Raw genomic sequence first — 13739 nt, 5'->3', positions numbered from 1 at the left:
TTTAATATCAAATGAATGAAATAATCACTTTCCAATAATGTCCCTCTTGCCTTTCACTCTATCTAATATGAATCCAGTGGCATCTTGAAGGGTTTTCATCCACTAATCTCACTCCTCATTTCCAGCCAATAGTTTTCCAAGGAACATTTTGCCATCTCTGTCAGCATGTTGACACAGCACAAATCCTATTTCAGTTTATCTTAATTTAAATGTAACCTAAGACATCCATAGTTACAAAAAAGGACAGGGGATCTACAGGAGACCCAAGTCTTTCTTGGACCACAGCCAACGTATGCTGGGCAAGATACCCCACAGTGACTAGAATGACAGTATGTCCCTGTGTGTGAGCAACATATCCTGTGCCTGACTATTCAGATTGATACTTCCTAAGTCCTATCCTGACTGTTCACTACTTTTTCTATATGCCTCAAACCTATTGCAAGATCAGGGCCTGAAACTGGAGAGGTGTGAAAATTATCAAATCATCTTACTCCTTTATAATTGCTGCTTCATTCACGTACAAATAAACTCTCACTGAGGCTTTTTATACATTTGAAGTTAATCTCTCTCCCACATACTACATTCATAAGTATTTGTTTCCGTCCTGACAAAGACAAATATTTGAAAAAAGGAAAATTGCATTTTCGGATGCACTTTGTATTCTACACTTGTGAAATAGTAGCTTTGTCTTACAGATATCTAAGACAAATACAAAATAATCTAAAATGTGAAGCGATGGCTATGATGTGCATTTCTGTCCAACCCCTCTGAAATTACTTGCTCTCCACATGTTAGAGGAGAAAAATGGAGTTTTGTTGTCCCAATAGTTAGTCAATATTTTAAAGAAACAAACAGATATAATGATTTAAAGTCCTCATAAAATTTAGGAACCAAAAACTCAGGCTTAGAAGGGCTGGGGATTATGGAAATAGGAATGTTGCTGAAAGTCAACTCTTAAGCATACATGTCAGTAACAGCAAAAGCTGAGGAAATTTGACCGTACACATGATTTCGCTCATCCTATATATAATAAGGAATTACAGATTCAAATTCTTCTCTAGTCCAAGGAGGCTGAAATTCACCCTTCCCATCTACTGCTACAGTCTCTTTGCTTGTGCTAGAGGACTTTTAGACCATCCTAGGTTTCTTTCTTGTTACAGAACGGTTTTGATGGATCATTCCCATGGGCTTTTGTACATGACTTGTGACTAAAATGTATTAACTGGAACTTCAGTGGGGACGCCTGGCTGTCTTTGTACATTTAGAATTTAACTCATTTACTAAAGCATCTCTGAAAAAATGCAGAAGCCTAACTTTAAGTGTCCTGTTATGAAAAATCTTACAGCGGAATTGGGATTTTTCAGAAGTGCCCATGTGACTTTGAAGTTGGAGATTTATTATCAGTGAAGCTTAAGCTCTTCGAGCATACCAGACAGTCTCAGCCCAATTGCTTACCATTCCCTGGATAACCTCAACAGAAAAAAGAAAGCAAATATTGCATTAAGGCAACTATTTATTCTTGCGATGTAATGGGTGATGGGCAGGATAACAGTGAATTAGCAGGACAATATTGCTGTAGTCTTTATTGATACAGAAAATTTAAGTTACAGAACATTAGACAAAACCACCCTCTTTCTTGCCTAATATTTGAGGACAAACAGTTACAGACAAGAAAATGATCCAGTTACTTACAGTGCGGCTAATGATTAAATTACATTAAAACTGTTAACAATACCATATTGTAAAACATAAGTGGATATACAGTACATAAATATAATACAACAGCTTTCTGTTCCTTGTCAAGAACATAATCCAATTGCGTACATTTTTTCAGTTTAATTTAGCTTGTGATAAACTGCATTTCCATCTTAAATATATTTTAATGTAAACCATATCCATTAAATCTGGAGTTTCACTCCCTGCATCTTAGCTTACAATTCATATTACAGTACTTTAAAATCAGAATGAACGCTCCTATTATTCAGAAGAGGTTTCTGTCAGATCTTCTATCATTTTAAATCTTTGGCAATGTTTCACAGGAACACTCTTACTGTTCAGACTTACTAGTTTTTCACTAGTTTTACTAATGACATTTTAGTCTCATCCAAAGGAAGATACTCTGATATCTCACTCTTTCTGTTTGAAAGAGCAGGCCACACAAGTGCACTGTCTGAGTGTTAAAATAATGGAAATCCTACATTGTAGGAGAAAATCAACATTGTGGAAAATATATTAATAACCATTTTAAAGACTTAAAAGATACATCACCATTAGACATGACAACGTTGACCCACTGCATAAAAACAGCACTCCGTACCTGGTGAAGCAGTGGCAACACGTCTGAAAAGCTGCCAGGCTTGACAGGCTGTTCCCCTGTCACACGTGGCAGTAAGATCTGCTGGTGTTTGGGCCAGGATATCCAAAGCTTGATGGCTAAGATTAGATTCCCTGAACCTATTAAGCTTCTAAACAAGTCACCTGACTTTCAAAAAGACATATTGCATTCGTTTGGGTACCCTGGCCACCTATTTAGGTTGTAGGCACTCAGCTCAGCAACTCTTCATTAATAGTATCACATCCTTATTCACTCACACTGGCCAAAAATTACTGCCAAACACTGAACTGGTCCCATGACTAGAATTCAAGTCCTTCTGCATGCTGGCAGAAGCACCATCTCAGAGGTGTTCACCAGCATGCAGTCAATGAAGAACAGATGATATGAATGGACTTGACAATCCTTTATTCTCCAAACACATATGGGTAGAAAGATGCAAAACTAACTAAAAAAAATCTTTCATTTATATGCTCTTGGTCCTACTAAAAATATTACGTGTAGAAATATTTAATATCAAGTAAAATAAGCTTAACAGAAATATATTCTATCACTGTGTAGTGTATGTTTTTAGGTAAACAACAGATGTATTGCCAAATACAGTGAAACACTTAACTTCAATATGCCTTTTCAAACAGCTTAAAGAAGACTAAAAAAAGCTTTAAGCTGAAAAGCTGAGTTTACCTTTTGCCTCTCAGATAATTACCTTTGTTTGCTCTTCAGTAGCACTTTTATATAAAAGGTTAGTAATATGGCATTATAACTGCGGAGACTCATTCCTTTAAAGTGCCTGCCAAGTATTTAATTTTGTCCAGGTTAAAATGAAAATGAGAACACTGCTTAGAACTACTGTTTGAAAAAATACGTGCAGTTCAAACTTCATGCTATATTGAACCCCTCTATCAGAAAAGCTTTCATGAAAGTGGAGATGAAAGGGCTCTAATACCACATGGTAGACAACTGGGAAAATATTCTGGAGAGAAAGAATAAATAAACGTGTGTGTGTGCGCGCGTGTGTGTGTGTGACTAGATTATTTTAGCACTATAGTGCTGACAGCAAATGGTAGGTTTTTAAGGAATGCTCTGAAGGCAACTAAAATATTGCATATATTCCTATCTTAATTTCTATGAATATAATAGAGGGGTTTTGGTATATCAGATTTCTTGAGGAAAGGTTATAATTAGATATATCCCTTAGAAAAAGGAGTTTCTTCATAACAGGAACAAGTATGCTAAATTCGGCTCCGTTATTTTACAAAATATCGAGTGTTTTTAGGAAACAAAACCAAAAACATGGCTTGGCATTTGGAGTGAAATTCAACTATGCAGTGTGAGCCAGAAAGTCAAAAACGAACACTGAAAAGGCAAGATTCCTGTTGGGGATTCAGAGAGTGCACAGGCTTGCTGCAGAAAATTCATTTCCGCCTAGTTACCAATTTATCAACATGCTCTTTTTCTCTTCCAAAACGGACAAAAGCAGCAAAATACAGTAATGGGCATGTTAGATCCTCTTTAAGGCAGAACATAAGCATGCAAAAATAATTTCATATGTTCCAACAGAAATATAGACAGGCAGTCTACAGAATTCTAGCAATAGATAGAAAAATACAGCATTTCATACATTCGTACAGTTGCAATTAAGGATAGAGTAATGGTGTAAAAAATGGGTTAGGACAGGAGTTACCAAAATGTAGAAAAATAAACTACTTATATCATCATTTGTGATGTTAGATGTTTTTGCATCATTAAAGAGAGTAACATTGCTCTGATAAATAACAATATCCTGTAACATTGCATTCAAAATCCAAAGTGGATAAATAACTTTCTAAAAAAAAAATCATATTTTACATGTATATCCTACATCTCAAATAAGCTGTACCTCTTTACAAAGTACCAGTAGTTGAAAGTCCTGAGATAACCCATACCATCAGACAACCTGCAGGAGATGTTGGGCTCTAGGAAAAAAGGGCTTCGAAACAGATGCCCTCTGCGCCACCCTAAACTCAAAGTGCTGTGGAATCACAGTTCTTTTACAAACAACCCGCAGCCTATATGTGTGAAAGTATGGCATAAGCTCCATTCTAGAAATCAGTGTCTGATCCTTTCCTTTCTCATGCAAAAGTGAACATCAGGAATCCTTAAGCTGCTTGGATCAGCCAGGTCTCTGCAGCTCCCCAGAGCTCCACTCTGATGCCATTTCCCTGGAGCAGCTCATGGTACAGGAACACACAGCAACAGACCATGCAAGATGGGAAGAAAGCTCCTGAAGGTGCTGGCTCTCTTTTAGTCTAATAGAAGATACAACCTTTACCTCTAAACCTTGCCTGTTTTGACCACTCTTCAGCTTCACTGTTAGTATGGTCAGTGTGGAAAAAAAAAAAAAGCCTTTATGCTTACTGGACTCTAACCCACGAAGAGTGGTGATCTATTCTACTCGTATTAACCAAGAAGGGCTTGGTCCTTCCTGTGGCTTGAAAAACTCGCCTTAGAGCCACTGTGAAGACTGAACAAGAGTCACAGTCATTCTGCACAACACACTGTGATTCAAGATCTAACACTTCCCAGGAACCAGACTAGGCAACTACAATTACACAAAAGCTTTTCCAGGGCAAATGTCCAAGCCCCCAGAATGGAAAAAAATAATCAAAGCTTTTAATTTTTAAAATCACAGTATCTCTGGTTTACTGGGGTGCAATTCACCCCTTCAGAGATAGCCAAGAGCGGGTCTGTACATCACTGAACTCCTACTCAAACCCTTTTAGTGCCTTCGTTTGCCATAGTAGTACCTAGACCTTGTGTTTGGATGTGAGGAATAGACTGAATTGCACTTTTTCTGTGGAGGTCGGCATCTTGACTTCCTTACAAAAATTCCTCTTTTTTTCTTGCAAATAATCTAAAATTGCATTTCCTTCCAATGTATTTCTTAGAAAGTCCTGACATCAGTTCAGTTTTTCACTAAATGGGCAGACAAGATTGAGAGCAGAGGGGTTAATTCAGATAGCAGAAGGAACAATGGAAGGAACAAACAAGAGAGTGAGAAAGAGATGCATGCTGTTTTTCAAAAAATCATATAAAACCCATTGGAACTTGTCCCACACATAGGTCTGCCATTCATCTAGGATTTCTTTTTACCAAACAGATCCTACAGTCAGGAACAAAATGGTTTGTGGCATCTGATTATTATCAGAAGCCAACCATCAAGTGTGTAGCATTCAAATCCGCAGAGATGCTCTCTGTTGTATTAAGTAGGACTGTGGATGCAGGATAAATGATCTCTTCAACGGTCACATACGTCCCTGTTAAAAATCCAACAATTCCAATGATAGCTATAAAAATATCTTTAAGCACCATCCACAGACTTATATTTTCCTTGTAGAATGTGAGGATTTCAACCAGAGGAGGCAGAATCAAGGCCAGGGTGCTGCTGCTGACAGCTCCAACGAAAGAAATCACCAGGTCTAGGCGAGGGATCAAAATTGCTACGGCACCTAAAAGACAAGAAAAGTATTTGTGGCTTCAGATTCAACATCAGCATGAGAAACTGTGACAAACAAATAACCTAGTGATTGCTTTTAAAAGAATTCTATCATCCCCTATTTTTCCAGGTGTACACACAGCAAGTGGAGTACACTACGTAGATTCACGCATGTATTTCTGAGAAAGATACATTTTAGTGCTGATGTGAAATTCAGTTTCAATTTTGGATTTTGGCATGAGTTTGCAGAGCTTCAACTTAAAGATTTCTTGCACTTATAGCCTAAGAAAATTTTGCCTACAATACATAAAGAAATAAGAAATATGAAATTGTATGGAGACATTTTTACTTTTTTGTGTTTTTTTTTAAATGAAAAGAACAAAGTTCAGGAAGGACGGGGAAAGGGAAGGCTGCATACTGCATAGGCTATAGTGGGCAAAAATATATTACTATAAATAATGTAAAAGAGACATAAAATTCTCTAAAATGGACACAAAACCTCCTGGTCACTTGGCATTCTCATAATCTTGAACAATGTTGGTCTCTACAATTGCATTCATCTTGCAAAATGCCTCTTCAGTAGCTGACCAGTTAAAAATTCACATGTAGAACATATAGCTACCTCCTGCTACTAATACACTTTTTAATAAAAACTACAGTCACGTCACATAAAAGGGAGGTATTACCAACGGTATGAGCCCACAGAAATATAAAGGATAAAGGATTCTCCAACCCATCTTGTTTGCAATAATTAAACCATGCACAGATCTGCCAAGAAAAATCCATTAACTGCTTGTCATGACTGTCATTTGTCAATACCTTGTGAATTCTAGGGAGATATAAGAGATACCACATGGCCAAAGGAGGCTTTGACAGAGCATGTCCTTCAGAAAAACTCAGGAACACCATGACACTGAACAGTAGATCAACCAAGTATTTTATTCTACTGTTATGACTAACTACTCAGAAAGCCAAACATCATAAATTGTTTCTTCCATTACATGGATGTGACATTTCAAGACTGGAAATGCCACATTATCTAGGGCAAAGCTGAAATGAATGAGAAAGGAATTACACCAAAGTTAACAGAAGTCATGAAGAACCCATCTCTATAATTTTAGTGGTCATAACTCCCACTGAAGCCAAAAGAGCAGACACCACAAGTACCCAAGAAGAGCACTCAGACCAGGATGACTGGCAATCCTGCTTGATACTTACACAGTAATGCACTAATGCACAATGTGTAAGCAATTGAAAACTAGAGTTGAAGTATATTTGCAATGACTGGTAAAACTCTCAGCTAATGAATATGTTGAAAACTCTGAAGCAGAAGAGAGAGCTGCACATTTATTATCTTGCTAATTTAACAGATGCAGTGGGTGTATGCATTAAATATAGTTTTTTAACTTCTGTAATAGGCCTCTTTCAATTCTACATGTGTGTCCACAATTTAGCAGATACTCATTAATTTTACAGTTCATAGTTTTGTTTGAAATGTTCTGCTTGATTACAAATAATGAGAAAATTTTTCATACTTTTAAGTTGGAAAAAAATAAAGCTACATAGTTCATAATTGCTTCAGTTTACAGAAAAGCAAAGTACCGTACGTTGGTTTGGATCTTGTCAAATGTTTGCCTGGCTCATATGAATTCTTATGAATTTGAATATTGCTGTGGGAGGGGGGTTGAAAAAGTGTCTCAAGTTTTATTTAGTGTCTTATTTTAGTTTGCACCAATCCAACAGAACTATGGCTCATGCTTATTTTCTACCAAAGAATGTCTTCAAGGGTTAAGAATGGGGCCAACTTTCCAGAAGAAGCAAACAAGGGGTATTTCTGCAGGCAGAGAGCCTGAATTTCCCTGGCCTACTTACACTTAAAAGTACAGAGTGAAGAAGAAATTCTGAACCTTGATCAAAAGCCATGAAACTTTCTGTTTTGGAAGCTCTGGGAATCCTAACTGAAGAAAGGTAGTCCTACAATATTAATATGAGACTTACTTTTGGGGCAACAGTTAAAATGTCTTCAGGCTCCAATGAAAGAGCAAGAGCCATATGAATAAAATATCTCACAGAGATAACAAGAGACTGTAACATATTGCTTCTATGTGAAACCCTGCTGTCTAATCTCAAAAACTAGCAATACAGGATTCTGCAGTCTGTCTCAACCATGTAGTAACACATTTGTGTGGGTTGGGCCTTTTGGGGGGAACAGTATAGTAGAATGTTTTTATTTTCTTAAGGGCCATATCATTCCAGGGGAAAGATAAATCCTTAATTTTATTCCATTATTTTTATAGAGCTACTTCTTTTACAATTTTCTCTCCTTGTTACAGAATCAGCAAGTGATTAGCCAGATTTTCTTGCTAAGGTAAACTTCAATGAGATCATTGGGAGCAAAACCAGTTTCTGCATGTCTTTACTACTGGCCAACCACGGTGAATTAAAATTGCAACTGAGGTGAAATATGTCATTACCATATTCCAGTACTTCCTCTAGTAATCACATGTTGGACTACCTTATTTCTATCAAAAAGTATTTCACATGCCATGCTACATCCCACATAATGAGCAAAATGAGCACTACAGTAATTAGGTTCTCTGTATTCATACAAACATTGAATTATGATTTTGGTCTTGTCCATTCATAGATCAAAAGAAAAGCATATTATGACTTCATCAAGAAATTTTAATGATACAGTTCACTTAAAAAGTCTTTTTTTCCTGTTTCTAATAGGACTGAATTTATTTATAAGCATTTTGTAGGAAGCCAGAGAGCAATTTTGAAGCTTAAAAGGCTATTAATACTGATAATTACTACTAAATTTTCCTTTAGCCCAAATAATAAAACTAAGTTTAATATTTCTTTGATAAAATCCTTAAAGAAAATAGTTTCCAGATATTGCCAGATTTTAAATTGTTTTTATGTTTGGATATTTAGACAAAATTCTAACAGAAACCAAGTCAGAAGTATTTATACATGTGCGTTTGAAGAAAATAAGTAATCCATATCAGATCAGAACTATGGCCTGAGCAAATTGTCCTAACAACTAATGTTATAAATATACATGGTCAAAGAGATTGGGGGCTTCTTAAGTATGTCAAGAAAGAGTTAGAATGACAAATGTCAGATAATACAAGGAAGTGGTAACTTCATACAGCTGGAGAACAAAATAATTGTCTCAAGTGATATACAGGCAGTGTCCTTCAAAGAAGCAGACAGTGCTGAAGAGGTCCCTGTTCCAATTACACTAATTAAATGGAAGGGAACTCCTATCCCCCAAATGCCATCTACCAATGTTGCTGCAGTACACTACAGCTTGGCTTCAGGTGCCAAAAAACACCTGCAGATATTGTACATTGCTACACAGATTTCTACAGGGACTTAAAACAGTTTATCCAATGTTGAACTGGCATTATTACAGGACATCTGGAGGACAGCATTCCTCTCCATTTAGTTAATAGGAGTGATGATGCAGTATCCTTTTGGAAAGCTGCCTTCCAATTTCTGGTACATACTCAAGCTCCTATTAGATCTACCTTTTCTTAACCCAATTCCGCCTTATCAGCCTAAACATGTTAATGGTGTCTCCTATTTAACATTATCATCAGTTACAAACAAAGTATCCTATTGCTTTGTGGTGTATGCAATCCTCCTGTATATGCTAACAGCTAAAGTAACTGGACTCACTCTATACTAGGAGGTAAATTAACTTGCTCAGATAGGTATCTTACAGAGGTTGGATAAATCTGTAGATTGAGCCCTGAAATGGAATCTGGGTACCTTAATCAAACTTATTGCAGTAGCATATGAACCTCTTCCTGTTACACTACACCCATAATCTAAGAGGAAATTCACCTGCTGATAAAGCCCTCTGTGATGCATCAAAGTATGTCAAAGATGGGATTCATGCCCTTTGCATCAGATGTCTAGAAGTTACATGTTGCTGTCTGCACTAATCATCCCAGGCTCTCCTTGATATTCAGTAGAAAGAACTACATAACATTGTGGGTAACTCACTTGACTTACATATCTACTTAGGATGAGATACATTGTCCTGTAAAAATAACTATTTTTATTTCGTTGAGTGTGAAGATAGCCTTAGCAGAGTTGCTAGACAACTTCTACTCCCAGTGGTTGTACAACTTCTGTGTGTTTGCCAAGGTGGCATCCTTCAGGATGCGGAGAACACTGCACCCAGGTCTCCTCCTTTTCAGAAGGAGCTCTGGTTATTAATCCAGCTTCTAAGTAGAGTGAAAGGTCACATACATCAAACCAAAAACATCTGTATTTGCTGCAGGTGATTCTAAAATTTGGGCAGACCTCAATTATCACAATGGTAAGCGTTTAAATATTCACAGTATAGTTCAAGCTTATGCTTCTACATTCTGCAGGAAGTCAGCACACCACAAACTTACTCTCCATTTGTTCCTCTTCTCCAACACTAAATCAGAAGACTGGATCACTGATGCATTAAAGGTAAGTCTTTGACATACATTTTCAGGACAACTGGAGTTTAAAGACTTTCTAAATGCACAAAACAAAATCCTATTTTTAACAAGAGAGAGACCTGTGATACGACAAAGAAAGACAATGTCCTTTCTAGCAGGAAAAAAATGCGTAGAATTAAGTGTTTACCAGAGAATTCTACCTACAAGCAAAATGGCCAGATTTGCACTTCGTTATGCAATATGAAAAAAAAATCTATTTCACAGTTTGACCATGGCATTCAGACTCTTAGGGAAAAAAAAAACAAAAAACAAAAAAGCTTGCCATTATTCTTCCCTTGGGATATGTTTATTTCCATGTTTAAAAAAGTTATACTGAATGGAAATACTTTGTGCATTACTAAGGAACAGAACCTGACTGAACCAAGAAGCTGCTACACAGCAATAAGATGAGAGGCAACAGACAACAGTTAGAACACAGGAGACTCCAGTTAGATATTAGGAAATTCCCTTTTTTTTCCATGAGTGAGGTCAAACCCTGGGAACAGATTGTTAAGAGAGGCTGTGCAAACTCCATCCTTGGAGGTTGTGGAGACTCGACTTGACATGGCCCTGAGCAACCTGATTGAATTAGACAGGCTTTGAGCAGGAGGCTGGACTATCTCACTTATGGAGGTCCCCTTCCAACCTAAATTATTCTATGATTCTAAGTGCTTCTAGGCTTGTTTTTCCTGTTTTTCTGAGTACCCTGAAGACTACAGTGAAGATAATTTAAAGATGCAGTGCTTGGTCACCTAAGATAAAACACACACACAAAAGTCTTATGAGCTGAAAGATCATGGCAATACCACGATTCCTCAGACATATTCCTGTATTGACCGTACTATGTTTTGCCAAGTTGCCTCAGTCACTTTTGTGACTTTAGTGTGGGCAAGCACTAGGCTTAGAAGGGAATTATATAACAAGTAGTACTTACACACACTTAAAGGGACACTCTTAATCCATATAAAGCATTTGTATTAAACTAGACAAAATCAGGAAGATCACAAATGACACACAGAGAACTTTGTGGGATGCCTAAGAGTGTTCACATATTCACCAGTTTAAACACATGCAACATTCTCTCAGTGTTGGCTGACTAGGACTTGAGCATCCAAAGTACAGCTAAACAGAATCATGATTCCTGAGACTGATGTGCTTGACAGAAAAGCAGATTCAGGAAGTCTTCAAAATAGACTTTTGTTCTCCCATCTAAAAAAAAAATGAAAGTACAAAGTAAAAATATTACTTGAGGAGCTCTGTGAAGCATCATAGTGCTTTTTACTGCAGCATCATCTCATGCACTATTAAAAAGATGCTTTGCTTTATAACTCCCAGTAATCAAAAAGGCAACAATTCTGCAAAAGCATCCATGCATGCCATACTCACATGCAGAGCTTCACTGAATTGAGCAGAGATCCAATCAAGCATAGAAAATATCACAAGTGTGTTTTCAATTTGGTTTGCACAATTCGGATCAATGAATAGGCAAATAGAGTCTCAACTTGCACCCCAAAATACCAGCCTGAATCCTCCTTCCTATACTAATATCCCAGCCTTTGCTCTCTATCTAGCTTTCCTTACTGCAATACTGCTCAACCAGTCAAACTGACATCCTGTTCTTCCTTTTACCATATTGCCATGTTCCCAGATCCCCTTACCTACTGCAACACCTTCATATTGTCTTCTAACTCACCCTTCCTTTTCTGCAACACTCTCCTCCATTCTGTCCAAGTTTTTTCCTGTACCTCCTATGACAGAAAGCACTTTACTACCCTAGAAAGTTGAGTAGGCTTGGTTGCAAAGAAGTTTGCATGTGCAGACTGGCCAACTGGAAAGACCGGATATCCATGTCTTCTCAGTGGTTAGTCATTTGACAGAGGATCTGTGTTGTGTTTTCTGTGCAGATGTATTTTGGTGGTCCGTTCAAGAGTCGTATCATTCCTCTTGGCTTGCAGGCTGGAAAAAAACAGCACATGCTACCTCTCAGACATCAGCTGGTCCGGCAACCCTTGGGCTACCACACTGCAGGCTGATTTAGAGGACCACCTTTCATGAAACCGTAATCTGTTTAGTAGGTCAAAAGGAAAACAATGAAGATTTAAAAAATAAATGACAAAATCTAACAGGGTTTAGTATTTCAGAAAAAAAGCAGTTCATTGAAAAAAAAGAATGCCTTCCCCGAGGGTTCATAGTGCAAACGAAATTGTGTTTTGTATGTTTTGTATGTTTTTAAATACCGGTTCAATCTCAAAAGCAAAACCAAACAGATAAAGGAACAAAGGAGGAACTAAATTGCAGTTATACTGTACAAGGTGACAAATTCTACTTTCGCACTAGAGAGAAAAAGAGATACAGCTAGGATCTAGGACAACCACACACATCATATGGTTTTGCTTTATTTCCTTTGGAGTGAAACACTCTTTCATCACTATCTTCCAGCAATATACAGTATGCTTTGAGAGACCAGAAGTACTTCACTTCTAACTTTTCACTTGCCCTTGCATTACTACTCGCTGCTGATAATGGCTTTGTCCTATGTTGGTAGGAAGCAGTAGAGTCATATGAGAGAAGATGATTTAAATAACCTTACCCTTCACAATGAGAGGTGAGCAAGGACGTGCTGCCCACCCCGGAACTGCAGGGCCATGATAACCCGTTCCTCAAGTGGGCAGATGCATTCTCTCCCCACAAGCCTCCACATCAGTCCCTCAAAGATGTGGAAATCGGTTCATTTTGTTAAAGCACTTTGCATCAGAGAGGCTTGTTCACTCTTAGTCAAAGCATTAGTTCATAAATGGCTCAGCCTTCTAATCTTATTAATATGGGGGTTGTGTCTGCCACTCTGCATAAAATCTTCAAAATTCTTTTTTTTTACTAAGTGTCCCTCTTGGATGCAAAGATGTAACACAAAATTGGCAATGAGAGAATAAGGAAATTTCTTATGAAGCTGTTTGCAGGAACTACATCACTTCAATTTTCATAAAACTAACATGCTCCGATGCTTGGCATAGTATACACTGAATTACATGCAAATGTGCTTCAGCATTCAATTGACTACAGTCTGCAGTCAACTGGCTCACATCAGACATCTGGTTACACTGTTATCTTTGAAATGTGGTATTTATTCGTCTCTGTAGCAAAATTATTTCAGCTTTGTTACTGACACTTTAAAATACAAACATGTTCAGACATATTTCAGAGAAATAATTTAAACAACTGCTATATGCAACTAGATTCAATAAATGAGTGTAAAGCACAAAGCAAAATGCATTAATATTGGTCTACATGGATAATCCTACACCATTACAGCGTTGATACTTTCCCCAAAGCCAATCGCTTTGAGACACCTGATCATCATCTGATCTGACCCACCAGAAGTGAGTTATTAAACTTCTGCCTCAGTCTCCGACAATAAATTGCTACTTTGAGACAGCTGAAGGCTTCT

The 13739-nt window shown here is 37.5% G+C and overlaps 1 protein-coding gene across 1 annotated transcript in view; it reads right to left on the bottom strand.

The window, feature by feature from the left end:
- Positions 1-1495: 1495 nt before the first annotated feature.
- SLC36A4 (solute carrier family 36 member 4) overlaps positions 1496-13739 on the bottom strand; it is a 129934-nt gene continuing 117690 nt past the window's right edge. Inside the window, exon 11 of the mRNA XM_026109199.2 lies at positions 1496-5820. Coding sequence (XP_025964984.2) covers positions 5516-5820 — 305 coding nt within the window. The 3' untranslated portion in view covers positions 1496-5515. The remainder of the gene's footprint in view (positions 5821-13739) is intronic.

This window comes from Dromaius novaehollandiae, chromosome 1 (assembly GCF_036370855.1).
Source record: "Dromaius novaehollandiae isolate bDroNov1 chromosome 1, bDroNov1.hap1, whole genome shotgun sequence".
NCBI classification, from domain to species: domain Eukaryota; kingdom Metazoa; phylum Chordata; class Aves; order Casuariiformes; family Dromaiidae; genus Dromaius; species Dromaius novaehollandiae.
Note: the sequence above shows the minus strand (reverse complement) of the source record. Positions and strands in the feature narration are given on the sequence as shown.